Here is a 22,269-nt window from a genome sequence, read left to right on the forward strand (position 1 = left end):
ATTCAGGTGCTGATTGTCAGAGTATCACAAAATTATAATTACTCAATTAACCACATCCCAAAATAGCAACACATTGCAATTCAAACTTATGAAATGAGATAGATGGTTGAAGAAAAGAAGCTACGCACCTATAGTAGCGACGTGCTGTTTCTTGCACCAGCCATCCTATACTGAGACTGGCATCTGGAACTGGGATAAGAAACTTCTTATCCTCAACACACACTCTTATAGCATGTGCCACTGAGGCTTGAGAAGTGGATTGTAGCAAACGCTGAGATGATGAAATTTCACCACTGTGACTGGTACTAACATCCAGTTGAGACGATCTACCTTTGTGAGGTTGCTGGCGTTTCCACCTGCAAAATTAAGACTTATCAAATCATTCACAAATCACATTACATATTTTATCGATTTTGATAAATCTACAAGGTTGTAACTGATGGTGGGTATAGAGGATATAGAGTAACTGTAAACGAATACATGAAAGAAAAGGAGTTATGTCCTCCTGATAGTTAGATCATTTAGAGATGGACCACATCCTGGGATCAGACAAGGATGGGTCAAGAAACCAGATATTACTTTTTCAAAGGAATAATTCTGGCATCTGGCTAACTCTTTTAACAATATCTTGGAAGACCTAAATCTACCACCCCATGCAACCATAAAATAACTTTATGATTACAAAAATAATCAACATATGAAAATATAATAATGGATACATAAATAAACCTACTTACCAAGCAACAGCAGGAGAGAACACATGTAAAAGATATGGAAATGCACAAGCTTTTAGAGCCAGTGGCTCCTTTCTGCAGAGGGGCTGAAGGGAAAGAAAGAGTGATGAAGGAAAATAACCGTTGAGCTTTATGAAATAGAAGATTTGTGAAAAAGTCACCTAGAACCCTGGGTCAAGGGAGACTTACTGGATGGGATGAGAAGGAAAAATTGATTTCCATGCACTTAATTTGCTCTATTGTTATTAATGAATTTTGATAAAAGACTTTGTTTATGGTTCACAATACACAACATGGTCTTCTTCCAATAGCCTTTAACTGATTTATTTGCAAAATTGACATCCTTTTTCTTTCCTTCTTGCCACTTTCCTTGCTATTAAGTGACTCTTTCACATTTTTGTGTGTTTCTTTTTCACCAAGTTGCATTGAATGACTGTTACTGCCATCAGTTGCATTGTTTTATTTACCAAATATAATAGATTTCTTTTTCTTGGATGACTTCCTCCCTCTGTTTGCCATGTCTATATGTTTTTGTCTATTTCATGTACTTGCCTACTCGCAATTTATTGTTGATAATAGGATAGACTGCTACTCACCATGCAGCGGAGATGCTGAGTCACAGAAAGGCACAACAGAAAGACTGTCCAGCATGTAAGTTTTCAGCCGAAAAGGTCTTCACTGGAATACGAGCCCCCCCCCCCCCCCCCCCCCCCGCCCTTCCACACCCACTCACCCACCCACCCACACACACACACACACACACACACACACACACACACACACACACACACACACACAACTGTGATTTACGTGTGTCGGGTTTCTAGCCAAAAGCTTACTTGTTCGACTGTCTTTCTGTTGTGCTTATCTTTGACTCTGCTTCTCCGCTACATGGTAACAACCTATCCTTTTCATAATATTATCATTATTCCATTCTGAATTTTCCATTGTTTGATAAATTTTTGCTGTATATTTTCTAGTTTTCTTACGAAAAATTCCCATCACTTCTTGCCCATTCATTCATTCCTTCTTTTCAGCTCTTATCTGTTCTCATGATTTTAGCTGAATTGTCCTGTCTCTTCTTATCTTTTTCTTTGCTTGCCTTACTTTTCCTGTCTCATTTTTTCCCCTCTGCTACTTTGTGCCACTCTAATTATCTCTAGCACTGCAAAACTTTCTCTTATTCCATGATGAATCCTATCACATATTATATTCAGTCCTTTTGAAAACCTGTTTTTTCACTGCCTAAACTAAGATCTCACATCCTGTTTCTTGATACCTGCTTGTACCTAGGAATCACCGCCATAGGCCTAACACTCGAAGTTTTTACTTCCGAATGAAATTTCATTCTTCACCAGCCCCATTTACAGTTCCAAATACCTCTTGCACTTAGCAACCTAACCTGCGACCTATATACCTCGACTGCCAATTTCCACTCCACCACACTTCCCTCCTCCTAAAAATCATGCAGTTATCTGCTCCTTATGTTTCCTGGGAATTCATCATCCATCAAGGCACCTACAAGTTGAACCAACAGGCCAGACTTCACCTCAAAACACTATCCTAACTTCTCCTAAACTACCTCAGCAGTGGTACTTCCATCTCTGACCCACTCCAGCTCCCTAAACAGCCATACCATCAATTACCACTCCACTCCTACAAACTGAGCCAGGCCAACTTTCAACCTCCCCAGAGCAACGGTAACTCAGGATCACAAGAACCAGCCACAACAGTACAGTGTTCTCAACATTTCATCTGTGGCTCACTCCCCTCCTGAATTATCTGCATTATACAAGGGTCTCACTCTCAGTCCTAAACCTGCATTTAATAATGGCGCTTTGGTTCAAGACCTATTTTTCTTCACACATAATTTCAACAGGAAACATCACTTTTCAATTCAGTCTGAAAAAATTAATAACAATAAAAATGACACTGAACCCTATCTTGAACTGTTCCGACCACAATCCCAACTTGACCAACCACCACTACCTCAAAATCACCCCTCTGAACTTTCCAAGAAATCGTAACATCCAGCACTGCTTCACTACCCCTTCTCGAGTCCATAAAACACAAATTCCAGCCACTTCATTTCCCAAAAACTGATAACTCCATCATTATCCTTCCAGTGGACAAGTGAGCTACCACTCTGTTACTTGACTAACGAGATTATGCAAGTGAGGGTCTGTGCCAGCTTACTGCCACTTCTACATACAGCATCTGCTATCAAGATCCCATCCAATCAGTACAAATTTACCTACAGTGCCTCCTTAAAACTGTAACCTCCTCAAAAGAACCAAGACCTCAATCTCTACATCTTCTTATCCCACCCAAACCACATACTCACATCTTTTACTTTCTTCCTAAGATCCACAAAACTCCACAGTTGCTAGCTTCAAAGCACTCACTTAATGTATCTCTGCTTTGGATGGTCAACACCTGCAACCTATAACAGGATGTATACGCGGACAAGGAAAAAAGTTCTTGGATTTTTCCCGGATCTCTCAGTTAAAAATAAATTTTCTCCCGGGTGAAAATACACTTTTTCCGTGCTAAGTGACAATATACTTTCCGTCAGAACTGTAAAACTTATCGGTCCTTTGAATGGATATGGTTTTATACAGCAGCATAGAATTTCTCGGCTCTTTAGAAAACGAAACTCAGGGGGGAACAACACATTTTGGAAAGATCTTTGATATGCAGCAGCAAGTACACTGTATATTTTCATATTACGAAAGTAAAAATTCAAATTCCACAAACAGGAAAAGTTAATGGTATAAGTTAATATACATAGTGTTGTCACAAGAAAAGCAAAGCTTCCACATACTACAAGAAAAGCAAAGCATATAATGTTTGTCTTGAAGTTTAATAAGCTACAAGAGAAGCTAATGTTTCACTTATAATGTTGACCTGTTTAGCACATGTTACACTTTAAGAGACACCACACAAATACGCCAGTAAAATTTTTAATCCCGACATAAAACTCTGATCTTCTGGGCTCGAAATTCTTCTAAGTGGCTCGTCATCAAAGAGTTGATTTTTAAATGAGAGCAAACGCTCTGTGATTTAAGAAATTCATTGTACATTCTCGCACATAGTTCATCTTGCGTAAAGGGAAATTTACTTTGAAAATAGCACTTTTCGAACCACAATTTGCAATATTTTCCCGCCACCTGTTACAAATAGATTCATTTCAGCAGTTGCCATAGAGTGCCAGATAATAGGTGTCACCAAGCTTGCGCAGCTACAGTGATGTAGGAAGTCCGTATGTTTGTACGTGTAAAACATTAAAAGATCTTTCTTACATTATGTCATAAAAGAAACAAGACATCAGATGACACTCCAAGAGCGCCGGAATTTCGTGAACCATACTAAAATACATAGTTCACCTTAAAGCGCACATTCATATGTCCAGATTCGCAATGACGTAGGCCGCGACCGGGTATTAAGCTTTTTGGTGTGGTTTTCAGGGCATAAATTTTCTTGGAGTACCAGTACTGTATTATCTCATATTTAGTTCTTTATTATGGCATAATTCCATACATCCTAGAAGATGAAAATGTGCACTTGAAATGCAGTGAACAGTTTACACTAGCCAATAGTCTGGAATTAAACACTTCGTTTCAAATAAATTTACTGCTTCAGCAGGAAAGCTTAATAAGAGTCAAATTTCTTTAGCTAATCGAGAACCCCGACCCCACTAGACCCGGGCCCGCTGGTCACACGAGAATCTGGCAGCTTTGGCGCACCAGTAAAATTTTTCTAGGTGCCCCATGTGGCTGGTTGCTGCTACTGCTTCTTACACAGCTAACAGTCACATTTCTGTAGCCATAAGTGGGAGAAGATCTTACTCATACGCGACTCAGCTGCGTGTGTGCATGAGCCCGCTTGTAACTGCTTCTATGAATCAAATGTAAACAGTTGTGACGCTACGCTCCTCGGAGGAAATTTGTTATTATGAAGCATTACATAGTCTTCCTAAAGCCATTGACACATTTTGCTGTTGGCAGACGCTTGTACGTGCACTGTGTTAGTTTATATGGCGCATTTCCTTTGCAATTAAGTTTTATTTTCACTTTTTCTATCATTTATGTTTTAATGCTGCACTATTATTCTGCAGTAGCGGGGTACAGTGAAATCCTTTGTTAAAGTATCAGTTCTTACCAGTCAAAATCCAAAAAATTTAACTGAAAACTAAAACAACGAAAAATTCTCAGAATTCTAAAATATTTCCGGGTTTTTCCCGGATGAAAAAATCTCTGGGTTTTTCCATGATCTCCCAGGTGGTATACACCTGTATGAAAACTCTCCTCCTACACTGAGGACAGCAACCATTCCCTAGACAGTCAGAAATCATTGCGCATCCCATTACCACCACACCCCTTGCTTGTCACAATTGATGCCACCCCCATCTATACCAACAGTCTCCGTGTACATGGTCTGTCCACTGTTGAATCCTCAACCAACTCCCTTCCTGCTTCCAAAACCTCTGACAACGTTCCTGTTCACTTTAATCATCTTTATTTTTATGAACAACTACTTTACCTATGAGGGGCCAACATATAAATAGATCGAGGGAGTAGCCATGTGAACCAGGATGGCTTCTCCCTAAGCCAAGATGAGTTGTGCATGTACCCCGATATGGATTCTGGTACCCATTGAACCTCTTTGGTTGCATTGCTAAGTTATGGTTTCTTGGGCATCCAGTATGATGGCACTTTTGAGGCAACGCATGGATAACTTAAATGTGTGCACAGCTCGCAGCTGGGCTGTCTGGTCAGGGGGCTGTTCGTTGGAGGTCAGTGAGGTGTCACCCGCTGGATGAAGTCCTGTTTGGAATCATATAATGGTGGGCTGCTCCCCCTGTTTGGATTGCTGGTGTTTACATCGTGAACTGTGTCTTTGTCTACTGACTGTGCCTGTGAGATGACGAAGCCTCATGCTTCAGTTCGTTTCGGCAAGTTCACTGCTGCCTTTGCTGGTGGATGTGGCAACCTACATCATCCACAACTGACTTGGGCCTAAAGCACGACCCCTAGTGAGCTCCACAATTGGCGGGCATCAGAAGCATATAACACATGTGAAGTGACATGACACTACAGCACGACACACATGTTCCGCACTAGTCGCGCGGGTCCAGTGCATATTGTGACGCATACACCATACTTCACACACGCTGACTGGCGACGCTCTGCGCTGACAGAACCAAAGCGCACACAATCTGTTATCTTTCTCAAATGATTTTACAGAAACTATTCACTGAATATATTTGATTTTTGCCTTACTTGTAGCCTTATATGTCAGCTTCATGGCGAAGTGCCCATCATCTCGCTAATGGCTATTCTTATTGTGATGTACACATTTTAGTAAGACACTACGCAAGTAAGACTGGTGCATATTACACTATATGTTGCTGCGTATGAAATTTAGCTAACATGTTGAATTTTTGTTTAGACTTGGGAGGAGGTCTCTATCTGCCTCCGATCTTGAGAAAAAAAGGATCCTATGTGGCGCGCTCACTTCTGATCTCACGCCTGTGAGAATGAAATACTCGCAACAGCTCTCACATCTCCTAAACCACTCGAGACATTGAAACGAAAGTTTGGCGAATGATAGCACAGAAGGAGCAGAGTGTTTGGCAATTCTTAAACACACGGAACTTTCTTATCTATGGCAATATATCAGTACTTATACTTCCCTTTTTATTTTATTTCACTTCAGTGACTGTAATTTTTTAAGAGTTGTCAACAGCTAGTGAAACAAGAGCTTCCTAGTATGAAAAGAAACATGAAATCTCTTCTTTTATGTTACTGCAAACCAACACTATGAGGTTTTTCAGAAGCTATTGAGCTCTGTGATTGCCAATTGCTTGAATTACTTGTTTAATGAGGCACTCCATTTCGGAATTCTGTCGCAATAGCTGCTGTGAGATGAGTTTAGCAAATTATACTGTGACAAAGGAAGTACAATTAAACCTGTCACCAAGAGAAATGTGGCCGTTACACATAAATTGTGATGCTTCTTTGAATGAGAAAAGGTTACCAATTAACGCAAAAATAGATTGCCAATTCTGTTGGAATTTTGGTGGAATCCCAGTAACCCATCATATTTTTAACACTGAGCGACTGGAATGGAAACCTACCAAAGGATTTTATTCCTAATCATGATCTGAGCAGTATTAAAATAATGACGAGCGTTCCTTCAGGTGGAATGATACACACATGCCAGATACTGGTTACTCACCTACAGCTTGCCAAACTGACAATGTGTGATCGCAGAAAAATAAACAATTGATCTGTCGCACAACACAATGGTCAGTGTATTGTCATTAGTGGAGGATCATGCGTGTGACAGGAATGCAGAAGCTAGCCATGTGAGCTGGAGTTCGAAAAACATTGTCATGAAAGTAGATCTGCCTTTGTCAGCAGTATATTTCAACAAATTAAATGTATCTAATCGTGACACTCTTTTAGGATATTCCTGCTTTCGTAATAATACCGACCATTTTCTACATTTGTGTAGCCTGTTGTATAATTAGTTTATTAATGCTGATAATGTGCATGCAACAATTGAAATGCCTTTTCACATCACGGCGAACCAATTAAAACATTGTTATTTGTGACTGCTTTTAGACTGTTTCTAGCTTGTTGATGTTCACATGCATGTAGTATAGTACAGTACAGTACATATATTACATTATTACATCCATATACAAGTAATGACAGTGAGACTTCTATACTTCACATCTTGGATGCTTTTTACCAGAAGCACACAGAGGTCACACATGTGGAGGTTATCCCTTTCCAAATTTTTGTAACAGATCGTACAGATACACCAGCATACTAGGCAGCGAGAAGATAACCTTGTTTTACGTTCCTGCCTTGCTTCTTAATCACATGATTTTATAATATTCCTTACTTCCTTATTCTCTACCCTCCGTCCCTTCTTTCGATCTAAAAACATCACAGAGGCTTATGATACAATTCCAGCGGCCAATCGCTCACCAGTTACTTAAGTATGCATTTTTCTTGACAGAAGAAAAACAAAACAAAACAAAACTATACAGATACAAATAACAGAAAAGTATAATGTACTAATGAAAACAGCTGGAGCATTTAATTGGCAAAAAACGGAACACTACACCAAGGCAATAAAACTTAGAATACAGTAAGGCAATATTTATCGTATGGGCAATAACTGCCACTGCTCATATGCGCCGTGCTGATGTGAGCATATGGCCGGGCTACTTTTCCGCTCCCCGCCTCAAACTTCCCACGGTGCTAGCGAGGCATGTGTAATGCGCGACACAAGAAACTGTGTCATAACTATAACGCCGTGCGACCTGGCGCAGACGCGTTTCGTGTACCAGTTGCGTCATGTCGCAATTTGCATGGTCCCATTTGAACTTGTGAAGTTACAAAAATGCACGCTGCGCTGCACCACAACACACGCGCTATACGCGTCTCAATTTGCACCTAGCCTTAAAGTGTTGGTGATAGTTACCGAGACTAACTTCTAATTTGTTTTCTGTCCTTGACCGATCATTCTAATAAACTTAACTCGGCCAATGCATTAAAAATAGATCAGCATCCTGAATGTCATTTAGTCTAATGCTCATTTGATTGTAATTCTTGCTTTGCACAGTTGGTGTATGAGTTATTGTAAATTTAACTATTTTGTATTCCTCAAATTAAGCACTTCCATTCGAGTTTAATACTTGCGTTCTATTTCAGGGTGTATACGTGGACAAGAAAAGAAAAATTCCCCCAGCTTTCCAGGTTAAACTTACACTTTCTCCTGGGTGAAGATACACTTATTCCGTGGTAAGTGACAGTATACTTTTCCCTGGAACTGTGATACTTATCAATCCTTTGAATGGTTATAGTTTTATACACTGGCGTAGTACTTATTGGCTCTATAGAAAACCAAACTCAGTAAAACACACACACACACACACACACACACACACACACACACACACACACACACACACACACACACACGTTTCGGAAAGATCTTTGATGTGCAGCAACCTATACTCTGCATATTTTTGTATCACTTAAGTGTACATTTAAATTCCACCAAACGCCGCATGTTACTTTCCGAAACATTGAAATCAAGATTGCAATGCAATTTGTAGCCATAGCCAGTCATAGCTCATGGCACGTGATCTCACCAGCCAATGACAGGATATTCGAGCATAGGACACGTGATGTAGTTAGCCAACAGCGATATCACTGTTAAGTGCCCACAAATAGGAAACGTTCATGGTTTAAATTATTATACATACAGCTACTAGAAGAAAAGCAGAGCTTTCACATATTATCTTGGTCTCGAAGATTAATAAGCTGCAAGAGAAGCTAAGCTTCCACATAGAATGTTGATCTTTTTTGCGCGTGTTACACATTAAGATACATCCCACAAATGTGCCAGTAAAATTTTTAATATAGACATAAATGTCTTGATCTTCTGGGCTCAAAGTTTTTTAAACGTTTGTACTCAAAGACTTGATTTTTAAATGAGAGTCAAACGCTCTGTGATTTAAGAAATTCATCGTACATTCTCGCTCATAGTTCATCTTACATAAAAGGAAATTCACTTTGAAAATAACGCTTTTCAAATAATCATTCGTAATATCTTCCTGTTTCAGTAGTTGCCAGAGAGCGCCAGATAACAGGCGTCACCACACTTGCGCAGCTACTAGGATGCTGGAAGCACATATGTTCATAAGTGTAAGACATTAAAAGATCTTATGTTATGTCATAGAAGGAACAAGACATCAGAGGATACTCCAAGAGAATCGGAATTTCGTGAACCATACTAAAATGCATAATTCGGCTTAAAGTGCACATTTGGGTGTAAATTTTCTTAGAGTACCAGTACCGTATTATCTAATGTTTGGTTCTTCATTATGGCATAATGTCACATGTGCTAGAAGATGAAAACATGCACTTTTGAAATGCAGCGAATAGTTGAAACTAGCCAATAGTGTGGAATTAAATACTTTGTTTCAAATAAATTGACTGCCTCATTGGAAAAGCTTAATAAAGGCCAAACTTCTTTAGCAAATCGACAAAAATAACTTCACTGTTCTGCAAGGCGATTAATACTTGACTGTCAGAAAGGTGGAAATAAAATCAAATCTGAACCTAATAACATATTTTAGCCTTCCGTACTCATGTCAATGTATTTTAATTCACTTGATAGCTCCTGGCCACAGAAATCCATTTTGTTTTCACTTGACGTGAGAGCAATAAACGAAGAGGAAACAGCAAAATCACTAAACGTAAATGCCGGTCACGTGGAGATTATCCACTTTCCCACTCTAACTCAGACTCCTCTGTGCATCAGTGGGGGGCAAAAAAAAACGCAATCAATATTCGATGGGATAATTTGTAACCGAGAGAACAAGAACTCTTCAGAAAATTTGCTTTCTTTATTTCCTGTAGCTAATAACTTGCTTTTTGTGTGACATACAATTAAATACAAGATACATGAAACCAGAAGAAGAGACAAGCAAGACAGTACACATTTTTTCAGCATTTTTTCTCTCCAACCTTTTTACAGCTTTACATGGCATGCTTTCCTTTCTGGGAAAGAATCTATTACCTCATCAAAGATTGTCAAATGTTTTGCTACATGAAAAAAAAAAAAAAAAGAAATGTCTTCGTCTAATACTGAAAAAGCTGTGAATACAAACAATACCCCAGACTTGTGAGGTTTCTCAATCTGATTACGTGTATTTTGACACTGTCTGACAGATAAAACGAAATAGGCCTGTCTAATATTGCAGCTACTGTGACACACACCAAATAAATGATACTGTTTTGGCACAAATGGTCATTTTTATAACACGAAAAAATATAATTCACAAAGTACCAATATCAAATGCTTATTAGGCCTACTACAAGCAAAAAGTTTTATGTTCGGAAATAGTTTCACATTTCATTCATATGCTCCAGCTTCTCAAGCATGAGTTCGAAAAGTAGTAGTATGAAATTTTTATATAAATTTGGAATCGCCTTATTCTTCCATAATTTGTGTGATGTCCTCATTTCTTCTCCTTCCTCGTTCCCCCAAACAGTCTTGTCATCACTAATTCTGTAACTTATTCTCCTGTTAACTTCGCTAACCCTGCCACAATCAACGGTTTAGTTATCCCGCATTTATTCTCTGGTTAGGCGTTATTACGTGTTCATACAACGCATTTTCCGCGCTACTCAGGCGGCTGCTACCAGGGGTACAGTACAACTGGTCCTTACTGGTGTAGCGGTCTGGCCAAATATTTTCTATCAAAATTTCATTTTCTTGGATAAACCAAGAAGAAAATACATAATCTTTCTTACCTATGATTCCTGTTAGTCATTTATTTCCACTCTGGTAGTCTGAATCTATGGAGTTCGCTGGTAATTATTAACAACACTGATCATTCACAAACACAGTCAAAAACATAAACAAACAGCGACTGCCATTCACCCGTTCGGCTTTATTCCGCTCAGCTTGTATAGCCCCGTCCCCTTCTGTCTGCAGGAAAGTGTATTTCTATATGCGTCGGGATTTACCTGGCAGATACATGACGTACACTATACACACATTCAAAATTCAACTTATGATTCATTCAGAAATAAACTTAGAATATGTTCTAAAATGTTTAAAAACCAACAGGAATGCATTTCAAAATCATATGAATGATCGACAGACCAACGTGTGATGGATACTAGGTGCTTTGTGAAACAAGGTTTTTTTCTTCAAGAATATGAATTTGGCGGCCCCCTCCCATTCCCTGAAATTGCTGCCCGGGGTAGATACCTCAGTTTGCCCCCAGTGAATCTGGCAACTTGCACGCGCAAGTAACATTTTTCTGGGTAGCATTTTGCAACTGCTGCTTATACAGCTAACAGTCACACTTCTGTAGCCAGAAGCAGGAGAAGGTACTATACATGCGCGACTCAACTGCGCATGCGCACAAGTGTGCCCACAACTGCTCAAACAAATCTAAAGTAAACAGTTGTGACGTCACGCTCACTGGGTGAGGGGGCGGGTGGGGGGTGGGGGGTGGTGTGGGGGTGGGGGCTGGGAACATCTTTAACGCACAGCAACATGTACACTAGATATTTTCATATTAGGAAGGTGTAAATATGAATTCCACCAAACACAGCACATTAGTTTCTGAAGCATTGTAATCGAGACTGTGATGTGCTTTTGTCAGCCAGGCATAGCTCACGTCACATCATTTCACCAGCAAACAGCAAAATCAATGTTAAGCAGCACGAACATACAAGTAAGGAATAGTGTAGCTACAAGAAAAGTTAAGCTTGCACATATAATATTGGTCTTTATTGGGTGTGTTACCCTTTGAGACATATCAAACACAAATATGGCAGTAAAATTTTACATTATGACTACCCTGTCCTGTCTTCTGGGCCCAAATTTCTTTTAAGTGGTTGGTCTTCAAAGTGTTCAATTTTGAATGACAGTCAAACGCTTTAAGATGTAAGAAATTCATTGCACATTATTTCACATAACATAATTCATCTTGTGTAGAAGGTAGATCTGTAAAATTCTGCTAACGCTGCAATATATACAATACTCCTAACCAAATTTGTCTGCTTATTCATCTTCAAGTGAACATTTACGTACATTCATGTATATATAACATTTAGAGAGCTTGTGTATATAGGGTTTAGAGATCTTACATTATGTCATAAAAGAAATAGGACATCAGAGAATATCCCTAGAACATTGGAATTTTGTACACCATACTAAAATGCATAATTCCCCTTAAAGTGCAGATTCATAAGTCAAATACACAATGAAGTAGGCCCCAACCTCATCTAAAGATTTTTCAGTGTGATTTTCAGGATTGTGATTCTTGGCATACCAGTACTGTATTATCTCATGTTTGGTTCTTTATTTTTGCATAATGCCATATGTACCAGAAGAAGAACACGTACACTTGAAATTCAGCGAATAGCCAATAATGTGGAAAGAAACATATTGTTTCAAAGACACTGACTGCCTCTGCAGAAAAGATTAATAAAAGCCAAATTTCTTTTGCAAACCAACAAAAGTAACTTTATCGTTATGCATGGCAATTAATGCTTGATTGCCAACAATGTAGAAATAAAATAATATCAGAAAACTGTTATGTGAATGTATTTTAATTCACTTAACAGCTCCTAGCCACAGAAATCCATTTTTGTAAATGAAAACACCAAAATCACAAAACGTAAACATGTGTCACAAGGAGACTCCCCCTCCCCAACCACCATCACAACAGCTCAGTCTGCTCCACATATGCTTGAATCTGACAGCTTGGCCACAAGCAGGAGAATGCACTGCACATGTGAGACTTCTGCTCTGGGCATATACATGAGCCTACTGGCAACCGCTCAAACAAACCTAATTAAACAGTTGTGATGTCATGCTTATCGAAAGCACTTTGTTGTTACAAAATATCGCACAGCCTTCGAGACATTTTTCTGTTGGCAGACACTTGTGTGCACACTATGTTTTATTGTTATAAATGGCGCATTTTCTTTGCTACTTAAATTTTATGTTGGTGTTTTTCTCTTATTTATGTTTTATTGCTGCAGTATTATACTGCAGTAGCGGGCTAAAGTAAGACTATCAGTTCTTAACAGTGAAAACTGATGATGTTAAAAGTAAGAAGACTCTTGCCCTGATGTAATAGGGCTATGAGCAGACAAAATTCTGTCCACACCAACATCATTATCTCCAACACAAGACGGACACATTTAACAAACTAAAGAAAAATGAAATGAGTACATTTGCAACAACATTAGGAAAAGGGTAGAGTGCTGCTCTCTGTAAACATGACAAGCTGAGTTGTAGACAGGCACAACAAAAAAGGGTGTTACCCATTTTGCTTTCCCCAAAGCCATCTTCAGAAATGAAAAAACAGACACAGACTTGCACACAAACAAGAACACCTCATGGACACATGAACAGCATTTCTGGCAGCTCGGACTGGAATGTAACTGTCACATTGAACGAAAGTAGCAATCTGGAGTGTGGCAGGGAGTGGTAGCAAAGTACAGGTGGGTGGATAGAAGTATGGTGTCTGGCAAAGCACACAGGGATTTAATGGAGGCATGGTAAGACTTACAGACACAACATAGGGGAGCTGTGGGGTAGGAAGTGGGAGAGGGGGTTGAGCAGAAAAGAAGAGGTGTAGGGAAGGGGAAAGATGTATGGGTGTGTTGGCAGACAGTGGCACTCAATATGGGTTCTGAATGGGAATAGCAATGAGGTGATGGGACAGAGGGTGCAGGGACAGTTGCTTACCATAGGTTGAAGCTGGGATAATTTCGGAAATGGACAGTGTGTTGTAAGGGTAACTCCCATCCGCATGTTTCAGAAAAGCTGGGGACAATCCAGATGGCCTGGGTTGTGAAGCAGCCACTGAAATCAAGCATTTTATGTCCGTGCTCCACACTGTGCCACAGGGTGATCTACCATGCGCTTGGTCATAGTTTGACGGTAACCATTAATCCTGGTGGAGAGCTGGTTGGTAGTCATACCAATAAAAAAGCTATGCAATGATTGCAGCAGTGCTAATATATGACATTGCTGCTTTTACAGGTGGCCCAGCCTCTGATGAGGTTGTATGAGACTGTGACAGAATTGGAATAGGAAATGCTGTTTGATGGACTGGGCAGGCCTTGCACCTGGGTCTTCCACAGAGATATGATTCCTGCAGCAAGAGGTTGGGTTTAGGAGTGGTATAGTGATGGACTAGGAAGTTACGAAGTTTGGGTGGTCAAGCAAACATCACTTGAGGTGGAAAGGATCTGGCTACGATGTCGCTCACTTCAGGGCATGATGGTAGGTAGCCAAAGACCTGACAAAGGATTTAGTTTCACTGTTCCAGTCCAGGGTTGTATTGGGTGATGCGGGAAGCATTCCTCTGTAGCTGATTCTTGGAGATGGTGGGAAAATTGGCAGCGTGCGGGGAAATGGAATGCAAGTTCTGATTTCAGATTGGGTCTGATGTAGCACCTGTGTGTGAAGGCCTTGGTGAGACCTTCAGCATACAGGGCAAGTGAGTGCTTGTCACTGCAGATATGCTGTCCCCAGGTGGCCAGGCTATATGGGAGAAATTTTTGGTAAGGAATAGATGGCAGCTGTTGAAATGCAGGTACTGTTTGTGGTTGGTGGGTTTTACGTGGGCAGAGGTGTGTATGGAGCCATCAAAGAGGAGGAGGTCACATCCAGGAATGTGGTATACTCGGTTGAGGAAGACCAAATGAAGTAGATGGGAGAGAAAGTGTTGATATTGTAAAGGAATGAGGGTAGGGTGTCATGGGCCTGATTCCAGATCATGAAGATATTATCAATAAACATGAACCAGACCAGGGATTGAGGATTTTGGGAGACTGGCCATAGGGATCATATCCTTGTGGAAGATCCAGGTGCAAGACCTGCCCATCCACCCACCCTGCACCTCCTTTTCCAGTCCTGTCACAGGCTTATCCTACACCATCAGAGGCTGTGACACCTGTGAAAGCAGCAACGTTATATACCAGCTCAGCTGCAATCGTTGCACTGCTTTTTATGTTGGTATAACTACCACCCAGCTGTTCACCATGATGAACCAAACTGTGACCAAGAGTACGGTAGGTCACGCTGTGGCACAACATGTAGCTGAACATAACATGCTTGATTTCAATGGCTGCTTCACAACCTGGGCCATCTGGATTCTCCTCTCCACCACAAGATTTTCTGAACTGTGTAAGTGGGAGTTATCCTTACAGAACATTACCCGCTCCCGAAATTATCCAAGCCAAAACCTGTGGTAACCTACTGTCCCCATACCCTCCCACCCAACAGTTTCAGCCCCCAATGTGCTATCTCCTCCCGATGCATGCCCCCCTCTCCCTTAATGTGTGTCACCATCTGCCAACTACCTGTCCATCTTACCCTTTCCCTGCTACTCTCCTTTTCTGACTCCCCCCCCCCGTCCTAACAGTCTCCTGATGCTACACATGGCAGTCTTGTCAACCCTCCATCCTGCAAGACAGTGCTCTTCTTTCCACCCATCCTTACCCTGCTATCCCTAGCTATCTCCCCCCCCCCCCCCTCCTAAGCTCCAGACTGGTCCAATCTGTTGGAGATGATGGTGAAGTATGTGTGAGGTGCGCTTGCTCAAATAAATCTGTGTGTGGGAAGCTCTTTGCTGAAGAAGGCTTTGACTAAAGCTAAATGTGTGACAGTCTTTTTGCTGTGCCTGCCTGCAACTCAAGGGCCATCTTTACGGTGAGTAACAATCTATCCTTATCCTACTATTGTTGATATTCCAAACTGGAGTTTCCACTGGTTGTCAGGCACACTTACATGACATAAAATGTCCACGACTAGCAAGTGTCCTCTCCAGTATTTTAACACAATCAAAGAAAGTTCACTTTTCATACACACCTTTCATTTGAAGAACAAGGTTGTGATGCATCTTCAATGTTATAGTCATCATCTGTGCTAGGATTTAGGCAATATTCATTCAAGTTCAATGATGAGTTCGGGTATGCTCTTTGTGGAGAGATATCTGATGAGTGCACATTATCAGCAACCACTCTTTGTCTTCCAGCAGATCCAATTAGCCCAGATCTGTCAAGCAAAATGAGAAAGTAACTTAGTACATCTGATTGGAACATAGAAAAAAAGCAGAAAATAAATCCAGCTAAACACTGATGAAGTACTGTGAGATTGAAAATGCTGCTGTGAGTGATTTTACGTCACAACCACATAAAATATTTTCTGTGACACAGTAAACTTTGACACGTAATTTGGTAGACACCTTTTTCCACACAAAGCACTGCACTTCAAAAGTATTTTGAAAGTATAAAGTGCATTATCATTGACAAAATGTAAGCCTACTTGTGCTGATAACACAAACACTACTTTGCTTACACTAAAACAGAAAAAAAATGTTACTTGAAAAAAAAAAAAAAAATTCTACGGGCCTCCAAAAAGAAACAAGCCAGAGTGTGGAATGCACAAACCGGTGACAGGAGGTTAATATTGGAGCGCGTGTAACGAGATGTGGTTCCGAACAGAGCGTGGAAGTTCACAGCCCGTCGCTAGCCGCTAGAGGGCACATGTGGATGTCACGTGACTACAGAGCCAGCAGCAGCATGCATCAATCGTCCAACGCTGCCAGTCGTATTGCAAACAGTGACATGGAGGGTTCAACAGAAGAGCAAAGAAGTGTTGAACATTTTCTGACAGTGGTAGAGTAGGAGGAATGGACATTCATCGACGAATGCCACAAGTGTACGGCAAACACTGCATGTCCCTTGCAAGGGTCAAGGTGTGGCACAAGCACTTCAGGGAAGGACGGGTGTCATTAGCCGTTGGTGCAAGGTCTGGAGCACCACACTGTATTACTGATGACATCATCCAGCTGGTAGATGCACTCATTACCCAAGACTGCTGAGTGACAGTGAAAGCCATAGCCACCATGGTCAGATTGAGCATCTCACCCGTGAGGTCATTCTGCTCCACGACAATGCAAAGCCTCATACGGCCAACAAAGTTGCGGCACTCCTGCAGAAATTCCAATGGGAGGTTCTCGGCCACCCTCCACACAGTCCGGACATCTCTCCGTGTGATTACGCCATTTTTGGTCCCCTTAAAAAGGCTCTGAGGGGGCAAACGATTCAACTTGGATGACGATGTCCAGCTGTACGTATGGAACTGGTTAACATCGCAGCCCTGGGAATTTTATGAGACAGCCATTCACCACCTTGTGTCACAGTGGGACAAGTGTCTCAACAGCCAGGTTCAATACTTCTAACATAGAGGTACTGGTTTCTGTAATTATGCCTCTGCCTCATTTCTTTTTGAGTGCCCCTTATTGTTACATACTGTGCACGATTACATCAAACAATATGCCTGACAGGTGTGAAATATTCGTGATGGTTATAAATGATGTTGATCTAGAGAAAACCTACGAGTGTGTGTGTGCAGACGTCTTTAAATACGTCTGCTTGTGTCTGTATATGTGTGGATGGATACGTGTGTGTGTGTGTGTGCGCGAGTGTATACCCGTCCTTTTTTCCTTTTTTTCCCCCCTAAGGTAAGTCTTTCCGCTCCCGGAATTGGAATGACTCCTTACCCTCTCCCTTAAAACCCACATCCTTTCGTCTTTCCCTCTCCTTCCCTCTTTCCTGATGAGGCAACAGTTTGTTGCGAAAGCTTGAATTTTGTGTGTATGTTTGTGTTTGTTTGTGTGTCTGTCAACCTGCCAGCACTTTCATCTGGTAAGTCACATCATCTTTGTTTTTTTATATATATATATATATATATATATATATATATATATATATATATATATATACCAAACAAAAGTGCTGGCAGGTCGATAGACACACAAACAAACACAAACATACACACAAAATTCTAGCTTTCGCAACCAATGGTTGCCTCGTCAGGAAAGAGGGAAGGAGAAGGAAAGACAAAAGGATATGGGTTTTAAGGGAGAGGGTAAGGAGTCATTCCAATCCCGGGAGCGGAAAGACTTACCTTAGGGGGAAAAAAGGACAGGTATACACTCGCACACACACACATATCCATCCACACATACACAGACACAAGCAGACATTTGTAAAGGCAAAGAGTTTGGGCAGAGATGTCAGTCGGGGCGGATGTACAGAGGCAAAGATGAAGTTGAAAGACAGGTGAGGTATGAGCGGCGGCAAATTGAAATTAGAAATTAGCGGAGATTGAGGCCTGGCGGATAGCGAGAAGAAAGGATATGCTGAAGGGCAAGTTCCCATCTCCGGAGTTCTGACAGGTTGGTGTTAGTGGGAAGTATCCAGATAACCCGGACAGTGTAACACTGTGCCAAGATGTGCTGGCCGTGCACCAAGGCATGTTTAGCCACAGGGTGATCCTCATTACCAACAAACACTGTCTGCCTGTGTCCATTCCGCTTTGCTGCTATAAAATCCACCGTTTCCAGTCCACAAACAGTTCCTTTTAGCTATTAAACAACCCTTTCGGCAGTTTTAATAACTTTTGCTTTATTTCCATTTCCGTTTTTCTCACATCACCGATCATTTTTAGCCGCTTCCCACAGGTTTTAACGTCATTATTTCTTCATCAAACAATTGTTAGCTTCATTTCCATAATCTGCCACCACCAAACCACTCCTTTTAATACATCCTCACGTAGTTTTTTCGAAATTTTCCCGAATTTCTCCACCCTTTAACGTGTTTTGGCGGCAACACAACCACCTAACCTTTATGCACATCATTATCTACCTACACAAGTTCACCACAGGATCAACATAGCCCAGCCCTAACCAACCCTTTTTCGCCTTTTTTCACACCAGATCTCCATTTGCTTTCTAATTTTACCTTTATCTCTCCCCATATATTTTTTCATATTTATTTTCATTTTCATTTCAGCCTCGTGTTCCACTTTCCACCTTCTAGTACCATGTCACCCTCACAACACCTTCACAACGACCCCATTAAGTTTTATTTACATTCCCTCCGCAAACATGCCTTCGCCCTAGCCAGATTACACTCCCATATTTTATTTTCTCAGGCTTGTCTAACATTTGGCATCACCCCCAAAGGCCTCACACTTAAAGTTCCCATCTCTGGCTGCAACCCTTCTTTCCATCAGTCCCTATACCAGTTCCAAACCAAACAATCCATTGCCCTCACCCACCTAATCCTTCACCTACACATCCACTCAGCCAATCAACACGCCCATCAACTCCTATCCTTTATAAAAATCCTCAATCTTTCCTCTCCCACATCCACACCTGTTGTTCAGAGCATCCTCCTACAGGCCAACCGCAAATTAGAACAGCATGCCACCCTCCACCTTAAAAAACTATCCAATCTCCTGGTTTCCCACCTCCGGAAAGGCAACTCACTCACCCTTCACAACCTTTCCAGCAAACCTCAACCTCCTCTCATTGCACACAAACCCAGTCTCTCCCATCTACTCAATCTCCCACTTCCAGCTCCACTCCCTCCAAAACCTCAAAATTCCAATCAACGCAATCTGGAACCACAACACCCCAATTCAGTAGTTAACCTTTCCTCCAAACCTCTCTCCCAATCCGAAACCTCTGTCCTATCCAAAGGCCTCACCTTCAGCCCCACTCCCAGATTTAACCAAACAGCCCTCGTCAAAGATTTACTGTCCTACACCCGTACTCTCTGCTGGAAATATCACTTTGCCACGAAGAAAAATGATCCTAATCCTACTCCTAATGATCCAACTCCCCAAGACACTATCCAAATTGAACCATGCCTGGAACAGTTCCATCCTCCGTCACGGCGGGACCCACCTCCTCTTCCTCAAAATCACCCTCTCCTAACCTTCCAGGAATTTCTGACTTCCAGCCTTGCCTCTCAATCCTTCTTAAAAAACCTTAATCCTACTCCCAACATCACCACTGCTGAAGCCCAGGCTATCCGTGATCTGAAGGCTGACCGATCCATCGTCATTCTTCCGGCGGACAAGGGTTCCACAACTGTGGTACTTGATCGTCGGGAGTATGTGGCTGAGGGACTGCGTCAGCTTTCAGACAACACTACTTACAAAGTTTGCCAAGGCAATCCCATTCCTGATGTCCAGGCGGAGCTTCAAGGAATCCTCAGAATCTTAGGCCCCCTACAAAACCTTTCACCCGACTCCATCAACCTCCTGACCCCACCAACACCCCGCACCCCTACCTTCTACCTTCTTCCCAAAATTCACAAACCCAATCATCCCGGCCGTCCCATTGTAGCTGGTTACCAAGCCCCCACCGAACGCATCTCTGCCTACGTAGATCAACACCTCCAACCCATTACATGCAGTCTCCCATCCTTCATCAAAGACACCAACCACTTTCTCAAAAGCCTGGAATCCCTACCCAGTCTGTTACCCCCGGAAACCATCCTTGTAACCATTGATGCCACTTCCTTATACACAAATATTCCGCATGTCCAGGGCCTCGCTGCGATGGAGCACTTCCTTTCACGCCGATCACCTGCCGCCCTACCTAAAACCTCTTTCCTCATTACCTTCGCCAGCTTCATCCTGACCCACAACTTCTTCACTTTTGAAGGCCAGACATTACCAACAATTAAAGGGAACAGCCATGGGTACCAGGATGGCCCCCTCGTATGCCAACCTATTCATGGGTCGCTTAGAGGAAGCCTTCCTGGTTACCCAGGCCTGCCAACCCGAAGTTTGGTACAGATTTATTGATGACATTTTCGTGATCTGGACTCACAGTGAAGAAGAACTCCAGAATTTCCTCTTCAACCTTAACTCCTTTGGTTCCATCAGATTCACCTGGTCCTACTCCAAATCCCATGCCACTTTCCTTGACGTTGACCTCCACTTGTCCAATGGCCAGCTTCACACGTCCGTCCACATTAAACCCACCAACAAGCAACAGTACCTCCATTATGACAGCTGCCACCCATTCCACATCAAACGGTCCCTTCCCTACAGCCTAGGTCTTCGTGGCAAACGAATCTGCTCCAGTCCGGAATCCTTGAACCATTACACCAACAACCTGAAAACAGCTTTTGCATCCCGTAACTACCCTCCCGACCTGGTACAGAAGCAAATAACCAGAGCCACATCCTCATCTCCTCAAACCCGGAACCTTCCACAGAAGAACCCCAAAAGTGCCCCACTTGTGACAGGATACTTTCCGGGACTGGATCAGATTCTGAATGTGGCTCTCCAGCAGGGATACGACTTCCTCAAATCCTGCCCTGAAATGAGATCCATCCTTCATGAAATCCTCCCCACTCCACCAAGAGTGTCTTTCCGCCGTCCACCTAACCTTCGCAACCTCTTAGTTCATCCCTATGAAATCCCCAAACCACCTTCCCTACCCTCTGGCTCCTATCCCTGTAACCGCCCCCGGTGTAAAACCTGTCCCATGCACCCTCCCACCACCACCTATTCCAGTCCTGTAACCCGGAAGGTGTACACGATCAAAGGCAGAGCCACGTGTGAAAGCACCCACGTGATTTACCAACTGACCTGCCTACACTGTGAAGCGTTCTATGTGGGAATGACCAGCAACAAACTGTCCATTCGCATGAATGGACACAGGCAGACAGTGTTTGTTGGTAATGAGGATCACCCTGTGGCTAAACATGCCTTGGTGCACGGCCAGCACATCTTGGCACAGTGTTACACTGTCCGGGTTATCTGGATACTTCCCACTAACACCAACCTGTCAGAACTCCGGAGATGGGAACTTGCCCTTCAGCATATCCTTTCTTCTCGCTATCCGCCAGGCCTCAATCTCCGCTAATTTCTAATTTCAATTTGCCGCCGCTCATACCTCACCTGTCTTTCAACTTCATCTTTGCCTCTGTACATCCGCCCCGACTGACATCTCTGCCCAAACTCTTTGCCTTTACAAATGTCTGCTTGTGTCTGTGTATGTGTGGATGGATATGTGTGTGTGTGCGAGTGTATACCTGTCCTTTTTTCCCCCTAAGGTAAGTCTTTCCGCTCCCGGGATTGGAATGACTCCTTACCCTCT

At 42.1% G+C, this 22,269-nt stretch overlaps 1 protein-coding gene across 3 annotated transcripts in view; it reads right to left on the reverse strand.

The window, feature by feature from the left end:
* LOC124789768 (tonsoku-like protein) overlaps nucleotides 1–22,269 on the reverse strand; it is a 269,414-nt gene that overhangs the window by 53,788 nt on the left and 193,357 nt on the right. For all 3 annotated transcript variants that reach the window (XM_047257225.1, XM_047257226.1, XM_047257224.1), the window contains 2 exons: nucleotides 16,170–16,355; nucleotides 129–356 (listed from right to left, as the gene is read on the reverse strand). In XM_047257225.1, coding sequence (XP_047113181.1) covers nucleotides 129–356; nucleotides 16,170–16,355 — 414 coding nt within the window. The remainder of the gene's footprint in view (nucleotides 1–128; nucleotides 357–16,169; nucleotides 16,356–22,269) is intronic.

Source organism: Schistocerca piceifrons, chromosome 3 (assembly GCF_021461385.2).
Source record: "Schistocerca piceifrons isolate TAMUIC-IGC-003096 chromosome 3, iqSchPice1.1, whole genome shotgun sequence".
In the NCBI taxonomy this organism is placed as follows: domain Eukaryota; kingdom Metazoa; phylum Arthropoda; class Insecta; order Orthoptera; family Acrididae; genus Schistocerca; species Schistocerca piceifrons.